Source organism: Ruditapes philippinarum, unplaced genomic scaffold (assembly GCF_026571515.1).
Source record: "Ruditapes philippinarum isolate M1 unplaced genomic scaffold, ASM2657151v2 ctg10009_1_1_1_1, whole genome shotgun sequence".
In the NCBI taxonomy this organism is placed as follows: domain Eukaryota; kingdom Metazoa; phylum Mollusca; class Bivalvia; order Venerida; family Veneridae; genus Ruditapes; species Ruditapes philippinarum.
This window is the reverse complement of record NW_026854310.1, coordinates 139,707-162,872: the sequence shown is the minus strand read 5'-3', so window position 1 is coordinate 162,872 and position 23,166 is coordinate 139,707. Positions and strand designations below refer to the sequence as shown.

General features: G+C 30.9%; 2 protein-coding genes across 3 annotated transcripts in view; both read right to left on the bottom strand.

Moving 5' to 3' along the window:
• Window positions 1–496: 496 nt before the first annotated feature.
• LOC132739765 (uncharacterized) lies at window positions 497–12,250 on the bottom strand. Of its 2 annotated transcripts, XM_060727555.1 has the most exons (12): window positions 12,080–12,250; window positions 10,730–10,832; window positions 9,786–9,883; window positions 9,209–9,235; window positions 6,665–6,808; window positions 6,057–6,153; window positions 5,518–5,642; window positions 4,743–4,835; window positions 3,934–4,019; window positions 3,359–3,428; window positions 2,578–2,691; window positions 497–786 (listed from the first exon to the last, which is right to left on the bottom strand). In XM_060727555.1, exons 1-12 carry the CDS (start codon window positions 12,191–12,193, stop codon window positions 655–657), a joined length of 1,203 nt encoding a protein of 400 aa, XP_060583538.1. In that variant the 5' UTR covers window positions 12,194–12,250; the 3' UTR covers window positions 497–654. The 2 variants fall into 2 exon arrangements, with proteins under 2 accessions (XP_060583538.1, XP_060583539.1); XM_060727556.1 differs by lacking the exon at window positions 9,209–9,235.
• LOC132739768 (uncharacterized) overlaps window positions 12,237–23,166 on the bottom strand; it is a 56,545-nt gene continuing 45,615 nt past the window's right edge. Inside the window, exons 19-24 of the mRNA XM_060727564.1 lie at window positions 22,233–22,289; window positions 15,810–15,913; window positions 14,685–14,834; window positions 13,785–13,891; window positions 13,200–13,310; window positions 12,237–12,270 (exon numbers count right to left, since the gene is read on the bottom strand). Coding sequence (XP_060583547.1) covers window positions 12,237–12,270; window positions 13,200–13,310; window positions 13,785–13,891; window positions 14,685–14,834; window positions 15,810–15,913; window positions 22,233–22,289 — 563 coding nt within the window. The remainder of the gene's footprint in view (window positions 12,271–13,199; window positions 13,311–13,784; window positions 13,892–14,684; window positions 14,835–15,809; window positions 15,914–22,232; window positions 22,290–23,166) is intronic.

The window sequence follows — 23,166 nt, the reverse complement described above, 5'->3', positions numbered from 1 at the left end:
CATGACTACGGCTCAATAATGTCAAATTAGTGTATAGTGGTAAGAATTTGCCATCAAACACTTTAAAAGTCATATTTAGCTATAAGATTGAATTATGAATATGTTATATATTTATAATATATATACAATAAATATATAGAACTGAAAATTAAAACTCTGGCATAGTACAGCAAATTAAAATATACAGATTACCATTGCAGAAAGAAAGAACGGCACATATATAAGAGAGTAAGCCTGAACAGCTGGCCCAGTACTGATTTTGGCTTTTGAAAAATATACTGTTTTCAACATCGATTTAAAACTGAAGATACTTGTCAAAAAGAAAACATTTCATAATATTATGTATCACACTATATTGCATAAACTCACCAGCATGTTACTAAAAAAAACAAAATAATTTAAAATCACACGTATCTTGTTACAATAGACATACTCCGCAATTAAGAATATCTTTGGTTTTACCCAGCTAATGGTCATACAAACGAACTTTTAAAGTTACAGCTTCGAAAAAAAGTGCAACAGGTTGACTAATATATTAATTAACAGGTAGAGTAACATACTGGAGCTTAACAATAAAAGTCTGTTTGTACCGACAGATTAGCTGGGAAAAACCCACATTTGCTGAGTTCCGGATAACAGCTATTACACATTATTCTACACATCCAGACTGTCATTGAAGGGGTCTTGTATAATCCTTTTGTGTATATCTATAAACAATGGAACATATGTCACAAAGTCGAGAAAATCTACGAAACCTCTTCCCTCTCTGTTGAATTTACTCAAAACCTGAAAATACAAACATGATTATATAGTGATGAAATATGAAAAATATTAAATCCTTGACAATTAAATAAAATCCTTGACAATGAAATAGTACAAAGCTATAATTGGTTTAAAAACATAATTTATTTTAAATATTGTAAACCTGTCATTGTGTTGTTGAAGTGTTTTACTATTTTATCTTGAACTTATATTGGTTGAGAATGTTTTTTAGTTTGATTGTATAGAAAGCTTTAGGCTTATATAGACACATTTTTGAATCCATTCCTGGAACCAAACAGTTACTGAGCAATGAGTGCAAAATATCTTGCACAAGGAAACAATAACTCGCACCTAATGGGGTTTGAACCTAGGCGAACAGCAATCTTTAGATTACTGGTCCAACACAATAACAATGCCATGCCACCACCACAAAAGCTATAATTCATGTAATTGTAATTGAAGTAAACAAGAGCTGTCACAGGAGACAGCCAAGCTCGACTAATAAAATACTGGACGTAGTAAGGAGGACAAAACTATGAAAGAAAAATCAATTATGTATTATTATGTATTAAGTTATAGTAAAAAAATAACATTTGTTAACATAAATTCCAAGATCAAGGGAAATAATTCTAGAAATAGTCACGCTAGAGTTATGAACCTTGTCACACAACATGTGTGTTATGATAAGAAATATATATTTGAAGTTTGAAGTAGATACCTTAAAAAGTAAAGAAGTTATAATATTTCTTAAAGAAAATCCTAAGTTCAAAGAGAGATAAATCTGTGAAAATTGCTTCAAGAGTTATGAACATTGTCACATAAAATGTAATTGATGATAAGGAATAAGTATTTGAAGTTTGAAGTAGATACCTTTAAAACTAAAAAAGTTATAGTAAAAAATAACATTTTTCTAGTAAAAAAATCTAAGTTTATGGGGAGATAATTCTTGCAATATTGGTGCTAGAGTTATGAACCTTGTCACATAAGATGTGGATGATGGTAAGGTACATATATTTGAAGTATGAAGTTGATCCCTTAAGAAAAAAATAAGTTACAGTATAAAATAATATTTTTTAAGGAAAATTCTAAGTTCAAGGGGAGAAAAATCTGAAATTTTTTGTGCTAGAGTTACGAACCTTGTCACATAAGATGGAGATGATGATAAGGTACATATATTTGAAGTATGAGTGTGATCCCTTAAGAAATAAAGAAGTAACAGTAAAAAATAATATTTTTTAAGGAAAATTCTAAGTTCAAGGGGAGATTACTCTTAAAAATATTGGTGCTAGAGTTATGAACCTTGTCACATAAGATGGGGATGATGATAAGGTACATTTATTTGAAGTATGAGGGTGATCCCTTAAGAAATAAAGAAGTTACAGTAAAAAATAGTATTTTTTAAGGAAAATTCTAAGTCCAAGGGGAGATAAATCTGAAAATATTGGTGCTAGAGTTATGAACCTTGTCACATAAGATGTGGTTGATGATAAGGAACATATATTTGAAGTTTGAAGTTGATACCTTAAGAAATAACAAAGTTATAGTGAAAAATATTTTACTGCACCAAAACTTTAATCTGAAATCTGGACGCGGACGCCGACGCCGGGGCGAGTAGGACAGCTCTCCATATACTTCGTATAGTCGAGCTAAAAAGTAAAAAGTGTTCCACAGCAATTTGATATATTGGTAATTTAGTTTAGTGATGGTTCCAGCAAATGATTTGAGGTTCAGTAGTATGGTTACTTTTTTCTCAAGTTTGATTTTAATGAAATAGTTTGGCATATCTGGATGCATGCATCTTTAAACAATACTTACATAACTGGTATGTTCCGGTGTAAGACCACCAGCTGTCAGTTCTACAGCTAATGTCTCTGCCGGAGCATTGCCTATAGGTAACACTGTCTCATCTTGTAATAGTTCAAACAATTCCTGTAACAAAAAACAAATGTACTTAATACAATCCTTTACCATAAAACATTCATTGCAAATGTTCAATAAAGCATCCATAATATTGTAATGCAAGAAAAATTAACCTCTATTTCAATTCTAACATATTAATAAAATAGAGAATTGATAAAAAATATGTTGAACCAGTAGAAGTACTTTTCCTGATGTCATATTGTTTATAATTGATATCACATATAAAGTCATATGCTGGGTAAGCATTTTTTTTATGCTGTGCATATATCGTGTAATAATACACTTATTTGAAAATAGTGAGAAGTGTGTTGGATGCAAGATTTTTATAAAAGCAAAGAAGAGAAAAAAAAACTGCTTAATCCTGAAGTCCATAAAAAATGGACTAGGTTTTTAATACATTATGCAAATATGAATAAACACATATATTACTGTATGCAAAGTTATGCCACTTTTTTAAGTCAGATTTTTAGCATTGCTAAACCATTTTACTGTAACATCCATTTTCTCAGAAACTATTAAAAGTATCCACTTTAAATTTGATATACATGTTTACTATCAAAAATATGCCACCATTACAGAAGGGCAGATAATTCTAAAAAAAATAATTTTGTACTGGTAAAAATATGGAACCTGTTCACTCACAGTTTTGTGGTTTTATTATAATTATAAGCTATACCTTGCTTTTTTCCATCTTGACATCCAGGGCGTTATAGTCCACTTTATTGATTAACTTCCTGATAACTGGACTGTAAATAATAAATATTAATATTAACCATTAAAAACAATCAATAAAATTATGAATCAATGAAACTGGATTTTAGATTAAAAAAAGCATCACTCTACCATTAAGAAAATATATCATTTACAATGAATCTATAAAAGATGGTAAGACTTACACATCTTCCAAGCTTAAGATGGAAGATGTATTATATTATACAAAAACTGTATAATTCCTATAAATTAACAATGTTTTTTGTAAACAAAGAAAATTATTAAATATGTACATTTGTATTAAGATATCACTTTAGAACTGGCCTGTAGCTGTGGCTTATAATAATGCCTGCCTCTTAACCAATGCACTGTGTGGAAAAAATCAAGATAGAAATGGACTGTCCCAACTAATGTTGTTGTTAGTTCCAGAAAGCAGACTCAAAACTGGTTTCAAGTTTTCTTTACAAAGCTTAAACAATGATTTATAAAGTAAACCACTTGAATACTAATAACTAAAAATATATTTAGATTTTTTCTTACTCCATCTGAGTGACTTTCTCTGATAATGCAGCAATGATGCTAAACAAGCGGAAGTTAATCTTTTCCCTCTTAGGTAAGTCAAGTATCTGTAAACAGATATAGCAACAATATCAACAATTACAATTTTTTTACAGTGCATAAAGCACTGTATTATGATTGATATCTCAAAAAACCTGATATTGTCAACACGTTAGTGCATTAAATTGGGTTAACTCCTTTTGAAATTTAATAGGAGTTAACCGGCCATTACTGCACTAAGGTGTTGATATACTGTGTAAGTGGTTAACTCTAAGCAATGTGGAAATATTGGCGAATTTTGGGAATTGACGAAAATTGCTAAAATTTCCTCTAGAGTAAATAATAAACCAATCTGTCATTAAATTCTACCCTTGCATGATTCACTTAAATTTCATTGTGTGAAATATCTGGAATTTTAAATTTGCTAACTTTTTAACATGTGGAAATATCCACTTATACAGTATGAGTAATAATTATAAAAATCAAGTGAACTTGATGGGTGTATTTTTATTTTTTTCATTCCTAAGAATAAACAAATTTGATTATAATGGAGTAATCCTGTTCATGGACAGCCCATGCTTCACTTTTCTTAGAGCAGGATTATAGTTAGAAAAGAACTAACTATTTAAACAGTCAGGAGACTAGTGACGATTATCCATGCTTGTGTCCTTAATAACAACAAAACGCTAACAAGCTTTCTTAGTGTTGATGTGACTTAAAATGAAAACCCTGGAAACTCCAAATTCTCCAAAATATTACACAAAATGAAGCTTTTGAGAAGAGAAACTTACAAAGTATATATACTGGAATTCTTTCTCTGACAGTAGTTTGTTGTTAATCTGCTGGAGGGCTGCCTCTACTTCCTCTGTATTCATTTCAACATCCTAAAATAATATTACAATTATTATTATGGGGAGTGGCCTAGTGGCTAAGGTGCCTGGCCTCTAAACCCAGGGATCATGGCATCTTCCTATGACAACAGTACTAGTTAGTTCATTTAGCAAGCGAATTGAAAGTGATAAATATAAATTGCAAGAATTTGTTTTACATTTAACATTAATCAGTGCTGTTTGATTAACATTGATAGAAAGCGTGATTTATAATTCTTGGCTCTCCATACTTAAACTATGCATGGTTCATAAAAAGATTATGGTTCTTGACCGGAAGACAAATCTGAAAGTTCTAAAAATCACTTTTGGATACATAAAACAGGATTACCTGAGGAACTTTCTATTTAGTTCTAAAATAAATATGATTAATTTGGGTTAAAGGCAATGATCTCAAAAAAGTTAGTTTTAACAGTATTTATTTCCAAAATTTTCAAACATAGATATACATAACAACCATCTCAAAAAAGTTGAAAATACATATCTGAAGTTTCAAGTTCATGTCAACTAAGAAGTTTTCGAAACCTTGACCAAGACTTAGTGTTATACTGATAAAAGGGTGATTAGGACAGCCTCAATATTCTACAAAATTTCAATAAAACAATAGTGTACTTCTTTCTACATATCTTATTGAAATAGCTATGAATTTATATGACAGTTTTATAGGGTTTATACTTACAGGATCTGGATGAAGTTTCTGATACAGGCGACTCTGTTGGCGACGGAAGGCGTAGGGCGGCATCGATTCATCTTGCTCATTGAAATAATAATCCATACAGTACAAACCTACGAGATCTTTCTCATCTGAAAAAATCAGATAATATTATTATTATATGTTATTTATGTATAATATTAATCACAATAATAATTTCTATTTATGAAATAATTAATTGTTCAAATCTTTTAATATGCATTAAATCAGTCTTACAAGATGTTATTTTACTGTTTTACCCAGCCAATTATATATGACAATTTTGTTGAATCGTCATTTAAAGATGTAATAAATGACATAAGCACATAATTATCTACTAACATAAATAATTATCTCTAAGATAATTATGTACAATAAAAAATATTGCCAGATATGTCGAGCACAAAATGTCATGTTTACATCATTTTGGTTTAACTCCAATTCAGTAAAGCTTTAAACTATACAAAGTCATGTTCATATCCAGTATACAACACAATGTATGTATTTCATGCAGAATATTTTCTAACCTTCTATCTGGGCAACGCGCTCATCAAAATGTTTTAATTTCTCAATATCTCTGCTTATCTGTATCTGTAGATTTTTTACAGTTGGATCCTTCTTTACCTTTAATAAACAAACAACTTCTATAAAAACTTTGGGTTATGACTTAATTGTGTAGGACGCTATCAGGACTTCCATTAAGTTCCAAAATTTGGAAGTCAGAGACCGCAAAATCTCTGATATTGGAAGTCACATTATATAGGTAAAAGGAAAAGTATTAAATTTTGGAAGTCACAAGCCAAAATCAAGGAGTAAATGACTCCCAAACTTCAATTAATGGAAGCCCTGAGCTATTCGCATATTATATATAGTGACAGACTTTCAAATCCCTTCCTGAAATCAATCAGTACTGAGCAATGAGTGTAAAGTTTCTTGCACTTTTTGGTAATTGTTTTCAATTTTATGTTTGACTTCAAAAGTAATTGAACAATAATCCCTTGTAATTTATAGAAAAATCTTTAAAATATATAGCTAATTCAGCTTAAAGTGGATTGGTCTACAATGAGCACATATTTCCGTAAGTATTTTAAATATTGATAACAAAATTATTTTTTAAAAAATGCCAATTATTTACCTTTTTCAACATCTTATCATCCATCCTACTAACTATCACCTCATCAGTAATGTCCGACGCTCGCTGCGGCATAAAATTCTTCGGGACACCCATTGCCCCCATTGTCTCATAGTCCGGTTCCTCAGATTTCTTCTTCTTCTTTTTCTATAAACAAATTCCATAAAAAGATGTGTATATAACAGTTAATGTTCATTACATTAAATATTAATCATTTTGCAAACTGACTGACTGAAGAAATACTTGGTAAAAATCAAAGGAACATGAATTGTGTTCACCTGAAACAAGTAATAGCTAATAGTCCTGTGAACAAACCAGTACAATTAGACCTCCAGAAAAAAGACTAATAAGTAATTTATAACAATAGCTATAGATATCCAGCCAAGTAATAATAGAAAGAGCATTGAAACATGGGGTTATCTAATTTGTATAACAGGGCAATAACCCCTGAGTATAAATCAGATTGCTGAATGTTTTGATGTTCCTTCTTTTTTTGTATGATAGGCAAATATAAGGAACACATTCCCTGTCATCACAATATGAAATCCCAGAAAAAGTAACTAGTACAAGCATCTGAATAATTTTATGACTTTTCTATCCTTATCCCATTTCCTGTCATCCCTAGACAAAATGAGCCAATTTAATCAACAAACATGCTCTATTTTTATCTGGGACAGACAGTGTGGTAATTGAAGTGTGTGTAACTAATACCTGCACTTCAAGTAACAAACTACATGTATATTTGTCAAACATTTTAAAGCTTCAATCATGATTATCATTGACCCTTGACCTGCTAGTTTGTATTATTGGTCCTTGCCTTGCTTTCAATATGCATATAAAATATCTTAAGGGTCATACAGCTTCTGGCTGCCAGGTGCTATAAATAAGTGCTGATTATAAAGTCATAATAGACTAGCAAATATAGTTGATTGTTTAGCTCTCACACATGTTACCACCTATCTTCCATGAGAACTTTCTGTGTCAATAAATCAACATCATAATGTTTGCAAGAAACTGAAATGTTTATTTTTTAACATAAAACTGTTATTTACACACTCTCAAGTTTAAGAAGCAAAATGCAGTAAAACATGTCAATATGGCTTCACACAAAACACACTTATTTAAATTGTGACACTTTCATTATCAGTTTAGTTACATTGTACATTGTACTTTGAAATTCTTAGCTAGCTGAAAATCAAATCAATTTAGCATAGTTTAAAGTAGCAAATCTGTTCTATGAATCTGTATGTTTGTAGCTGTGATAATGTTGCAGGGTCACATGCAGTCATATAAGTTATATATAAAATATATATATTTTTATAAATGGATATAGTTAATAAAGAGAAAAAATATAAGACATCAAAGCCAGCCTGCTTTAGCTAAGGCTGGCAATGAAAGTGGAAAATTTACTGATTGATATAACCCCACGCAAATCAGTAATAAAATGATGTTATACTCAGAACAAATTCAGGGGCCATAACTCTTGATTACTGAGTGATAAGCTGAAATAGTATGGGGAAATATTAAGTCAAATTAATACATACTGTCATATTTAAATGCTTTTCTCAAACTCTTCATTAAATCATGTAAATGAAATATCCTCTTGTTTCTTTGTTGTTGCTTTTTTCTGTTTTTTGTTGTTGTTTTTGTTTAGTTTTTTTTTTTTTTTTTTTTTTTTTTTTTTTTTTTTTTTTTTGGGGGGGGGGGGGGGGGGGGGGGGAGGGGGGGGGAGGTGGGCAATGCAAAAATGCATTGCAAAAATGCATTTTACAACATATAACATGCTAAACCAGATGTCATTAGGCACTCATGTTGATGTATTTGGATCTGGAAAAAATCTATTTTTTTATCACACATTAGTCATTCCTATTTGAGTTAAAGGATCTGGAAAAAAAATTTTTTTTCACACAAGTCATTCCTATTGGAATTAAAGAATCTGGAAAATAATTCAATTTTTCCACACAATTGGTTAAAATCTATCATTCTTTTTTCACACAAGGCACTCCTATTACTGTTGAAGGATCTGGAAACAAATAGTTTTCACACAAGTCACTCCTATTGGAAATACTCTGGCTAATGGAGTTTAAGGATCTGGAAATCTCTAATAACTTTAAACGTACATTGGACTCTTCTGACAGATTTCAAGGAAAATGGAATATCTTTTTCCAATTAAGGAAATCATGCAATTCATTAATACCAAGACAAAATTAACTCAACCCGTTTTAGGGAAATGCATTGATTTTCTTTACAATCTTTTTAGAAATCTTCATGAAGATTTTCAAGGAAATTTTCTTTGCTATAATTTTATCCATGTTTAAATTATCTTAAATCTTTTCCATGACTAAAGAGAAAAGTTTTTCTAACAAGAATCTTTCGAACATTTATTTCACTCTGTATGTATAAGATAAACTTAAGAATTATCATATTTGTATATTGCACAGAAGTAAGAATTTAGATAAGTGGGTGGGGTAAAATTGTCTTGGATTTCTGTCACTGTACTACTGGTATAACACTATTAATCAAGCATGCCTACAAATCAGAATTTACCTTTGGACTATTGTTGTCATCTTCGTCCTAATATAAACATGTTATAAACAGTTTTTATATCAGTTTTTTTTTTAAATTCCCACTAATACATGTAATAAGCATGCAAGAATTCTATTTTCATAATAAATAAACGGTAAATCATTTGACAGAAAAGATGATTAAGTAAAATGAGGAAATTGTAATAAAAAGATAAATTATAAGCTAGAGGGGTGGCTTCCTTAAATACTGTTTTTCATTCGAACACACATGTTTTATGAAAACTGCAAAAACAAAAACAAAAAAAATACTGTTTTTAGTTTTACTTTAGATAGCTGCCATAATTGCCAGTTGTTTTGCAAACTCAACACATATTTTTATGAGTTTTTACAAGTATAAAAACTATCAATTCATAATTTTACTTTATCAATCTCCTTTGAACATACATAAATTTATAGTCTTTTTTTCAAATTTCACAATTTATTGAATAAGTGATATCTAATTTGGTTGAATATAAAAGCAAATTGAAGCACTATAGTTGTAGAGAAAAATAATAGAGACAAAGTGCCAAGATGAAAATATATTTGTGAGAAGTGTTTACCTTTTTCTTCTTTTTACCACCTTTAGTTTTATAGTCTAATCTCACAATATCTCGGTCAAGTTGTTTTGCCATACTGGCCATCAAGTGAATCTTCTCATCTTAAATAGACATATATAATAGTCAATTAGTATCTAATATGAAAATAATTCATAAACAATATCACATGTACATGTAATTCATTACGAAATAAACTTAAAGAAATAGTTACAAAATCAGGAGTTGGGCAAAAGTAACAAAATAAGAAAGGGTGTCGTAACTCACTGAAAAAAATATCAATCACAAAATCCTGACAATGTACCAGCTACTTTACACTTATGAAAATAACCCCTTGTGATATTCATGAAGGGAGGTGATAAAAGAAATCTTTTATGCCCAGTGGACCACCATTAAGCCTGTCCACCAACATTCATCAATTTAATAAATTAAATGAAAGAAACTGTATAAACATATTGCATGGCATGCATAGTGATCTGCAGTTCTCCATGACAATGATATACAGTACTAGTGATATAAATCCAATGAATATACTCATGGAAATAATATCACAAATATTGATCATTTTGATTAAAATGTTATTTTACAATTTTATTGTAGAAACTCAGCAACATTTTGGACCAACTGGTAAATAAAACCTTAATAAAATAAGTGTTTCCTTGTGAGTTCTTGTAGCCACACTTACCTACAATAAGCTAAACACAAATTATCTGTTTTAAAGGTTCATATTTCCAGAGTATGAAAGAAATTAAACTTTGGCCTTTCATGGAGTTATAATCTTGTATAAAATCTGGAAGTGTTCATAATGTCAGTTAAGAAGCCATCTTTGCAGCATTAAGCCTTGGGTCAGACTAAGGGGTGGATTGTCAGGCCAAGCTGAATATTACTGGTGTGGCAGACATCGGTTATTATCATTCTTAAAGCACAGCATAATGTACGGGTATACTTACTTTGAAGCTCTTGCATGTGATCTTGTAGAGTCTCCTGTTTTGTCTTGATGAACTCTATAGAGTAATTTAACTTCTCTAGATATTGTTCAGGTACACTAACACCCTGTAATCAGTAAAAAAGGAATCACTCAGTAACTGTTATAGACATACACATGTACTAATCAGACTGTATTTATAAGCCTGATTTTATGGTTAGTAATATTTTAATACTTTTAATCATTAGACAAGGATAATTGTAAACTCTCGAGGTCTCTTGAAAGGGTAAACATACTCATAGTTAATAATTAGTAACTGATCGTTTTTTATTTTATTTTTAGGCGAAGACATTATATGTACAGTCACTTAAATTTGAATAATGTTTTATTTTTACTCATATAGGTTTTATCTTTCCAATGATGCGAAATAATTTTATTCACATGATTTTATAGTTTAAGAATCTATTGTTATTCAGTGTAATTTTACGGGTTTAAGGAAGAGAACATTTTAAGGGTTTTTACTGTAAAGCAATAATACCAGAAACACTATAAGTATTTTAGAACAAGATTAGCAATAGTTTGTTATTTTAGCAATTTTAAGTTGTAATATGCATATGAATATGCAATGAGAAGAGAGGTAACTCTGTAAGTGACATTGGACATTTTTTGCAGAGTTGCCTCCCTTCCATTAGATTAAAATTTTATGAATGGCAGTACATAATAACTTTTACTTTGTAAAATTATGTCATTGAATTGTTTTATGTTGTTATGTATGGATGAGACTCAAATTAAGAATAAAGAATACACAATGTTTGATTAATTGGTTTGAGCACCAGTCAGTACTTTTGTCAGTTATACACCTGCATAATTAGTTTAATTACGTGTGTTAATTAAAAAATAATTGTTGCTTTTTGTTCTTTATTGCATATTTCTCGATTAAAATATCATTACTTTACTATTATACTTAAAGGCTACACCGCAATGATGAGTATAAACTTGAATTGTTTTTGTATGCGCAGCGTTTGCGTAGTTGTTGCACACCGTACACTGTGTCTTTTCTTCCCGCGCTTCAACGAGGCAAAGTCTGTATGACTTTATTGTGTATATAAGGTTGTACTTTTTGTTATTTTTTTATTTCTTAGCCTATTCAATATGGCATCTGCCGGTGAATATCACATCATATTCAATGGCTCACTAGTCAATAATTGTATCATATCAAACATAATTATTCTTTTGGGTTTATTTTATTTTTAATTGACCTGTTGTTGATATCAAATTATAATTTATTAAGTTATAGACACTTTAACTAAATAAACAATTCAGTTTTATTAAAAGAGCTCAATAATTACAAATTTTCCTATTTAAGTCAGTTTACCTCTCTCCTGGGGGTTTGAGCATGAGTTATCACAGTAAGGTCTTTGAGCATATTAAGCTCGTGCTGAGACAATTGAGCAGGAGGAAGATGTACAATCCCGCCACGTGCAGCCATGTGATCACGTGTATAACGTGGAGTCTGTATATCCACGGCACCATTAAACACTCCTCATAGTATGTAATCTGTCTGGGCTGTGAAAAATAAATTATCATGGTGTCACAGTGTTCATTCCAGTGATTTTTAGTTCAAACCATCTTCACTTAATTAACTTAATACAAGGTAGAAAAAACACTAACACTGACTAAATACTGATTAACACTTATACTGATTGATACTTCATTATGCAAGTTAAATCAAAGAAAAAAAACAAAAAAGAATTCACTGTAACATAATCACAATTTAATTAAATATCATATTCAGTCATTATTATCTGTATTTAGCTTGTATAATGTTGCTATTTATATATTGGGGAAATACTGATATGTTTAAATTAAATTTAGATGAAATATATTATAATTATGCAAATAAATTTTTGAAGTTTAATTGGCTTAAACACATTGTTTATGATGCCGTTTATACTGTGAAGATGCAAAGCACGGACAAACAACAATGTATTTCTACATCAAAGACAGGTTATACCTATATAGTGTGTGCATAAAACTATTATTATTGCATTATCTTACTTACCACATATTTCTTGATTCAAATGCCATTACTTCCAAAAAACAGTAAAAAGTTTCACCATTATGATGAATTTACATAATTATCTGAATTACTTTTTTGATTGCACAGCATTTGAGTTGCCGTTAAATGTATGACATAATTATCATCTTATTTATGTGCCAGGCTTGTTTGAAAACAGTTTCAAGTTGCTAGGTTTCCTTTTGAACTAATGTTATCAATAACAATGATGGTTACTATGAATTCCTAACGGTTGCTTAATGGATTATACAGGAAAATATAGCCTTGTTGGCATAAATATAACCCTCAGCTTCAGGCTATACTCTCCTGAATATTAACTTAAGTGTCAGCAACTTGTGTAGCTAATAATTTAAAGAAGATATCCGTGTAACAATACTTAATAAAGCAATTAAGTAATTAAATATTAAATAAGTCATACTTAATTATACAGTATTTAGCTAGGAAATCAAGTGGATCAGAAAGCTGTTGTAGTTCTTGTGTGGTGACAGGTGCCTCCGCAACCTTGCTCTTCCTGGATGTCCGAGTTTTACTAAAAAAAAACACAAACAATTAAACATTAATTTTAACTTTGATTAATTTTAAAGAAAAAAGTAAAACAGAAAGTGGAGAGCATCAGGATGGTTTATAACTGGTTTATTCAAGGATCAACCATTCTTGGCCATCTAAGACTTTCATCAGGATAAAAAACTAATTTTGCTAATTTTGTTTTTGATCCTTACTTTTTTGTAGCATTCTTTGGTCATTCTGACCATTATAAAAACTAATAATATTTTAGGCAACTGTCCATCTATATATATATAGATATATCTAATGAAGAATTATACCAAAAACCATCACATAGAATAAAGTGTTTTATGCTGGTCAAAACATATCATAATAATACGTACCATATATTTATTGCCTAAATTTTGATTGTACGATTTAAAGACCTTTTTTTTGCCACAGTAGAATGGGATATAAAATGAAACTGAAATTCTATAGTTTGTTAAACTCAGATACTTACATTCTTGGTGCAAGTTTTGGTGGGGGTGGTAATTTCTTTTTAGCTTCAGGTATCTCTGGGGTGACTTCTATTAATTTTCGTTCCTTCTTTACACCCTTGTATTCAGACTACAAAAAACATATCAAAATTATATTATTATCCAAGATACAAACAAAATTTTCTCTGAAATAACTTAAATTAAGTGAGTCCTTGTCAATTATATAGCTGGAAATAAATCATTCAAACACTGACAGAATATATCTATAACTATAATAATTTTATTTATTATGTCATGAATTTGTACATTTCTCATGTAAATGGCTTGTTATTCAGTTGGTACCAGCAGTTTATAGCTCAATAGGTAGAGCATTGGTCTGTGAATTGGGTGAAACAACTTTCCCCCGCAGTGCAGGTCACTTTCCTTGTGTGTTTACCTTCACCACCAGAATAAACTATATGGACAAGCATTACTTTCCTTGTGTCTTCATGATTATAAAATCCTTTAATGATCAATCACAGTGCTCCTCTGCTATAGCATGTACAGAAGTAGCATCAATCCTTAATGCAAAACTGATTACTGTTTGACAGCAGCCTAGGAATGATGCAAGGCTGAACAGGACTCTGGTAAATTCAAAGTGCCTTACTGTCGTGATCTAGAGAGTAAACTACCAACACTACCATCACCACAATGTTTATTTAGTTATTATAAAATGGTATTTCCTCACACTGTCTGAATTTTGTATGTTTTTTTTTTTTTTTTTCACATTGTGATATTTGGTGCCAAGCAGGGGAGTCAAACACTTAATAAAATATATAAAATAATAATTTATGAAGATACTATGTATGCACTTATCTAACTTATGATAATGCATGTGAGGATTAAATATTATTTTGATGCTTGAATCTTAAAATATCACATACCTGCAATTCTGGTATTTCTGGGAGTTCAGGAACTTCTATGGGAGGTAACTCTGGTATTGACTTTTCTTTCACAAAATCAAAGCTTATCTCCCTTGAAACAGGTTTCTCTTCTATAGGTTCAGGGCTTGGTGTCTTTTCCTTTATAGGTGGCTGTAAAACAACAGTGATGTAATCTATAAAGCATTGAACAGGTAACAACAGGACCAATTTTTAAAGGCCCATTATGCCTCAAAAAGGCTATCACTTTATATTTCTAAAAAACTTTCTATTTTTGGTTTAAACATATTTATTTAAGCTGGATTGCGAAATAATTTCTTGCAACATATATTAATCACTTTCGAGTCCCCTTCCTGGAACCAACCAGTACTGGTGTCATATGAAGAAACATGGTTATGACCAGAGTAAAGCTTGAACCCATGAGCTCTGGGTTGAGAGGTAGACACCTTAACCACTAGGCCACCACTCATCTTTCTGTTTTTGATATCTTGTTACAGTTTTCAAAAAAATACTCATTTGCCATATAGATGAAGTATGTTTTACTTTCTTTTGCTCAGTTACTGTAAATGGCAATGGGTATGATCATAGTGAATGAGTATTTTATATGGGAGTCAAAATACTAGAAGACTTTACAGTTCGCTACCTTCACAATACATTACTGCACATTCAGCGCAACTTTTCTCAGTTGTTAAACATCTAATATACCCTAGTCAATTATTATAGCATTATCAAATACATGTTTAACAATTTTCTTTAGAATTGAAAAATAAGGATTCCAGTGAGGCATAATTTGTCAGTACGTAACTAACTATGTCATTCTTAATAAAAATGCAAAATCATATTATCAGCAGAAAGTAGTATTTATGACCTTAGGAAGGTTTAAACTTAGCCCATTGTCTTGCTGTCTAATTTATGGTCTGCACTGTTTGCTATTCGATCACCATTTATTACAATATTTTCCCTTTAAAATAATAAATGTTTTTGTTCAAAATTGAAAGATTGATAAAGTTCATTTTAGACATTTAATGTGGTATTGAGAATTAATAAACAGAAATTTTGATAATTTATTGTATATGTATATATTCGGGAAATAAATATGTTTAAACTAAACAAAAACTACAATCCTACCCTCGGATCTACTGGTATCGGTATAGGTGAAGGCTGTAAGGGTTTCTTTACTTTCTTCACAATCTCTCTCTTCTTCGGAGGTGACACAGCACGGGGTGGTTTCTCTACAAACAATCATTTAACATCATTATCACAAATATTTAAATATGCATTCAAAAAAATAGATGATATTCAAGATTTTTTTCTAGAATGGGAAATGATAGTTTTTATACCATGAGATGAAAATAGATCCTGTATTTAAAAGAAACTTGAATTTTCTGTTTATTATATACTTTTGCAATTCAAATGACCTCAGTGTTTAATTTAGAGTATTGGCTAAATTTTATAGAAAAATAATTAATATATTAGTCCGACAAAACGCAAGTTATAGAAAATATGTTTCACTGCAGTGTAAAATTAATTTTTACAGTGAAAATATGGAAAATATTATTTCATTAATGTTACTTGAATTTTCAATTTTCAATTTTTGTACTAAATCTAAATAGTTTCAGAAAAACTATTTATAAAACAATTTAATTGTCTCCTTCACAATAATGTAACGTTGATTGTTTTTGGTTAAATGAGTTGTTGTCACAATGAAATATACACTAAAAGATATTGGGAGGAAAAAGTATATCAAAAGCAAGACTTATAATTGTACTATTATGATAGCTCTACAATACATTATGTAAAAGTAAAAGGATGAAAATATAAATAATAAAACTCATTTACCTTCCTTGTAATGTGTGTAGGCAATATAAAAGCTGTATTAAAATATTTCAAATTACTAAATTTACTTAATTCACCTTATTTCATGAACATTTTTTAAAAGTTTTAAATTTCTTTTATATGGCAATTTTAAGAATTCCAGTTTGTTAAAGGTATGGAATTATACTTCATTATCCATTTTAATGCTGTATCTGAGACAAATGTACACTTAGTCCTTAAATTTTGGGGGCATAACGAAATGTCAACTGTTGATCTACACATTATTTCAAATAAAAAAAGAGATGAAAACACCTCTGAAAAAAAAAACAACCCAGGTCTGAGTGTGACTTGAGTTGAGGCCACCACTATCTTACAACTAAATATTAAAATTCAATGCTCTAGACCACTGAACACCAAAGAATCCATCTTGACACACAGTTGTCAGATGTAGCATTTTTAGTTTACTGAGGTAGCTAAATGTAGGCATACGTAACAATTATAAAGACAGAAATTAAATCAGCAAATTAACTTTAATTTCTTAACGCCAAAGATAAAATTAAAAAAGAAATATTATAACAAAACCTTACAGTTTTCAACCATTCTCAATGTAAGCTTTTACCTGCAGCATAGCTATTGCAATTATGCCCATCTTTTAAACTTCCAAATGTGTGGGTTTTAAACATCTCTTCTACTGATACTTTCCTTACATACAATTTATCAGTGCTACAAGCACTACTGTCGTTTTCATCAAACAAATCTTTCGTAATGTTTTGTTCATCATTTTTTAAATCTAGTTCAGGGTCTACAATTTTATTATTCCTTTTATGATGTATTTTCTTATAAGTACGCTGACATCCCTTGTTTCTATTATGGGTCACATGGTGCATCACATGGTTAGTGCTGGCTGTAGTTAAACACAAATATGCAAAAAAAAGCAAGCAAAATAAAAAGCAAAGCAAACATTTTAGTAAGCAAGCAGTTTAAAAAGCAAACTTTTGAGGGTTGACCATAAAACTTTCACAATATGCTAAAAAAACAAGCAAAATAAATAATAACATAAAGTATTAGCAAGCATAAACAAACATTTTAGTAAGCAAGTATGGAGGGCGTTCGTTGCCAAAATTCCAGACATGTAAAGTGTTCCTTTTAAAAATGACTTTTGAAAATGCGAACTTGTATGCCTACCATTTTTATTGTACCCGTGCATAGCACATAATATGCCTCTTAATTCAATCTTTTAATGGAAGGTTCCCGCCTTTATATCACAAGTTTACATATATATCGTAACAACATCTAAAACGACATCAGATTTACAAGTTCGTATCTTCCATTGCATGCAATACATATGCATGATTTTGCACACTTATAGATCTGAAATATACAAATGAAATGTAAATATTAAATACCGAAAATAGCGTTTAAGAAAACGTGTTACCAGAAACTGTTGTAGAACTACAAGAGTAAGTTAACAGAGTAACATGTTTAAAATGACAAAAGTAGATTCACAAAGTTAAACGATTTTTAGTCAAGCATAACGCCCCGCCCCTCTCGGAGTATTTACGAATTTCTATTGCGGACAGGTATAAAACGGCGCCTCTCCCATATTTCTAAATAAAACTGAAGGACAACATACGGCATTTTTCATAACATATATTTGTTACATTTGTTACAAGAGTTTTGTCAGGTGCAACATCACTTGAAAATTGCTGATTTTACTATTAATGATGAAGATAGCTTATGCATTAACTTTTTATTTAACATCGTGTTCTTATCAGTTACAAATTATTTATCATTTTAGTGATTAGCCTGACCGTGCTCTGCCTAGTGCCCTGTCCTGTGTTTTGTTTGGAGTCCGCCTGGGCTCCTTGCCACTTGTTCTTGTTGCTGGGTCATGTGGGGTTGCGTTCATTGAGCGCCGCCTTTCCTTGTTGATCTTGTTTATCATATATTCCTGAGAAACATCGGCGATTTGGATATTTTTTTGGGAAACAATGACCAACTTCAAGGGAGTAATTTTATTGATAATCTAAAACCATCCAATATTTTTATTGGTGTCATTGAAAAATGTATTGGCACAAATTTCATTTTCAACAAAAACTATGCAAGTATTTGCAAAAATAAGATTTTAAAGCGGCCACCGAGATTTCCTTTTCGAAATCAAGAAAATACTTTTTCTTAGCACATATGTACAATCTTTCAGTATGAATAAAAACTGTTTGCACTTGTTCATTATCCCTCATGTTAATTTGTTTCCAGATTTTTATACTTCACAACAGCAGGACTGTGTCAAGTGCCGTGTGGCAGCTGTAAAAAGTTGCCCCGTACTTCACTTCAGTGTTGTTATATTTTTCTGGTCTTTCGGGATCATTGATGCCAGCGCTATTAAGTGTTGAGAATTGAGTACCGCTCAAGCCGGTGCTAGGGGGCGTGAGGGATGTTGCACTTGTTCATTATCCCTCATGTACAGACTCAATCAAACCGAGTCTGCAATTCTTATGTAATTTTGTTGTGATTAATGCTTCCGAGGGATCACTTTGTTTCCAGATTTTTAATATACTTGTTCAAAGCTTATGGTCTTAACTTTCATTCAATATTCATTTTCTTTTTTGAATAAAGTATCTAAAGGAAGCGACGTGATTTTTTTTCCGAATATATGAGTGTGGTTTTAAGAGAGAAAAAATAAACAACGATGAGTTTGAAACAAAAATTTTAATACTTCTACGTAATTAATTTTCATTTTTAAGGCATCACCTAAAAGTTCATAAAGGATTCTTTTACTTGAGTCTAAAATTATCAAAATTGACCAAGAAAAAAAAAGTAAGTTGGGGGCGCCATGTTTCTCTTACTGAATTTCAGAGTGTGTTTTGTTTGTTTACTTTGGGACCATATGCCGTTTTTCGTGGTATGGCACTTACGTGTCACAATGAAGGTTCCATGATAATCGCCATATTAACACATCTGCGGATGTTTCAAAATTAAAAAATGTACCAGTTCATGTTGAATTTTGCTTAAGCTGGTGCTAGGGGGCGTGGACGGTAACTTGCTCTTTCCATTACCGTCCATGAACAGGCTCAATCAAACCGAGCCTGCAACATTCTCAATTTTGTCGTTTTGAGCGTTCTTTAGGGATTCTTATTTTCTCTATTTTACAGAAAGTAACATGATAAACTTTTAAACAAAAAGTTAATTTATTTTGATTTAATTCATTTTTATTTTTAGGCATTATATAATCATATATCATAAAGCGCATGAAGCACACTTTTATTTCAATCCAAAATTATCAAAATTGATTACGAAATAAAGGGAACGCCGTGTTTTTCTTACCAATTCGAGAGTGTTATTTTCAGAGGAAAAATGATAAATTTTGCAACAAAAATTTCAATACATCTATTTATTTCGTTTTTATTTCCGAGGCACTCGTAGAAAGCTTATGGTGTAATCTTTCATTTGATACCAAAAATATTTGACTCTTTATAGAATTAAAAAAAGTCAGAATGGACGCCGTGTTTTCCTTCACTTATTGAGAAATAGGAGAGAGGCGACGGGTATTATACCTGTCCGTACATATAAGATCGTAAATACTCGGGGAGGGGACGGGCGTCATGCATGACTTAAAATCGTTTAACTTTGTGAATCTAGTTTTGTCATTTTAAACATGTTACTGTGTAAACGTACTGTTGTAGTTCTATGACTGGAAACACGTTTTATTAAATTATATTTTCTGTATTCATGTTTTACATTTCATTTTAGGTACAGATAGATATCTACAAGTTATGTATTATATGCAATGGAAGATACGAACTTGTAAATTTGTTGTTGTTCTCCATGTTCCGTCAGTTGTTAAGAGTTACATGTAAACTTGTTATTTAAAAGCGGATGCCTTCAATTAAAAGATTGGATTAAGAGGCATATCTTTTGCTGTGCACGAATACAATAAAAAATGCTAGACATACATGTTCGTATTTTCAAAAGTAGTTTTCAAAAGAAACACATTACATGTCTGGAATTTTGGCAACGATCGCCCTCCATAAGCAAGCAGTTGTTAAAAGCATTGAGGGTTAATTGACCATAAAACTTTTTGTATATTATACCTGACTTAATTAAGAAATATTACAGCATGATTATACTATTATAATGAATTAATGTATCAGTCCCTAGTTGATTGTGCATATTTCTGTTCTAAAAAGCCTGTCTGTTAATGTTTGTTTGGTTGTTTCACCGATTTTAAAACATTTTAGGTCATGACCCGACAGTCGGTCCAGCTTTCCTGGATAAAATACCAGTAATTACCAATTTCTCTACAATTTCCTAGACTACTAATTCCACATGATTTCTAAATCTGCAATGAGATACAAATGAACAATAGACTAAATGTTGAAGATAAATTGTCACCGAGATATTTCATCTCACATAAGAATTGAACCAGCAACCCCTAGATACAAATCAAAGTGCTCTCCCCCCACCTCCCTTAATTTTTAGCTAAGCAGACTGATGGTCTCTTACTAGCCTGCAAAGCAAGTTAAGGAATACAAACTTCTCTTTGTAATCAACTATTTTTGGTTTTCCTGGTGTATTGGTCACACATACACTTCATTTCAATATAGTTTGTGGAATCGGTACTCGTGGGTTCCAATGACAGAAATCAAATAAGGTGATATAATTAACCAGAATAGCACACTCAGGTTATTTTCCTTTTATTGCATACCTTTAATAAAATTTGTAATTAAAAAATTGGCAAAACCAGAATAATATTTTTTCCATACATTTGTGATACAATAACAAATTGCGGAATACAGTAATATTGATCCAAATATTTTCATTGTATTTCTTCAGATGAATTCAATGAGCATAAATTCATCATAATACTTTTATTAAGTTTATATAATAAAAGCATATATTTGGGGGGGGGGGGGGAATACATGGTACAATTCAGTTATTATGGCCAGCCCTCATATTCTGGTTATATAATTTAGAAAACAAAAACAACACATAATATAAATAAATTATCCTTTTACAATTAAGTAGACATTGAATGTGAGCACTGCATTTTTTCTGTTTGGTTTAACTTCTTAATTGCAACATAGTCGAAGCAAACAAAACAGCAAATAAGTATGTTATAAGCTTCTGATTTAACTGCACATTAATAAAAGCCTAGCTAATTACAGCATGATAAATATGACTTGTCTCCGTTTATTTAAGTTCTCCTTTAAAATGCAGAAAATGCACTTTTATTATTACAATTCCAGAATATCAAAATTATTTATACAGCCAAAATATTTCTCCTTTAATAAAAGTACAATAATTTAAGTAATCCATGGCATAAAGCCAAGAAGCTGACTTAATTAATACATTCTTTTTCATAATTATTTAAAAATTAAATCATGCAAGAATTAAAAGGAGATAAGTCATCGAAAAAATTAATTATAGGCCTTCAATTAAAAATTATAAAAGTAAAATATAATCAAATCATGCATGGATAAAAAATCTAGAAATCTTATACAAATTCTACTTTGGAAAAATAAATAATTGAAAGTACATTCTACGTGTTTATGGGATATATTTAAAAAAAGCTACATTAAAAGGCGTCTACTATAACTAGAGCACATTAAGCACAGCAAAAGTTAATTTAAATCAAACTGTGTATAAGCAAGCACTGGCACACAAGTGTTTTTATTATACTAACAACACACAACAATAATACATTTTAGACACACAAAAGGAATGAAATAACGTTACCTGGTACAGGAGACTGCACTCTATGCTGTAATGGTGTCCCAATTCTCTCTGACAAACCTGATAATTTAAAAAAGTATATTTGAGCTGTGTCATGACAAAACCAACATAATGGGTTTGCGACCAGCATGGATCCAGACCAGCCTGCGCATCCGGGTGTGTAAGCGAACATCATGGATCCTGATCAGACTGCGCGGATGCGCAGGCTGGTCTGGATCCATGCTGGTCGCAAAGCCATTATGTTGGTATTGTCATGGCACAGCTCATATATATTAACAGTATAATTATTTATTATCAACATTAATAATGATGTAAGGATTCAATATAATAATAAGGTTTACTAACGGATGTCGTGAGTATAACAGACCAAGCCTTTTATAGTTAGCAATTATTAGTATTACAGAAGGTCAACAGAACTACACAGACTCACTAAAACAGCCAATTGGGCTTCTGTCGGCCGAATGTTTAAGGTTGTTGACTAAATCAAATCACTTGCCCCTCAACAATGTGGGTTTAAATACAAACAGGGTCTTTGGATTTCTTTCATGTGAGGAAGCTATATAGCTAGCTTAAGGAACATTGGTGGTTCTACTCATGTGCCCTAACTCAAGAAACCTCTCAATCACTCTAATCTAACAGTCTGCTCTCAATATAAAATTTTAACTAGTACAGTGGACGATTCATTTATCGATCTTCTAGTTTTAGACACAAACATCATTGACATGTGATAAACAGCTCTCGGGACGCTGTTTGAAGAAGCTTTGAACACTGTGATCATGATGAACTTTTCCAAGATAAATTTACTGAAATACTTAGTTTGAAACAACACAGATTTGTTTTCCAAACAAAAAATAAAAGCTAAAAGGCTGCTTTAATGAGCCTATGATTGTTCTAGTGATAATACATGACTGTACTTATTTCCTTATAATTGATAAAA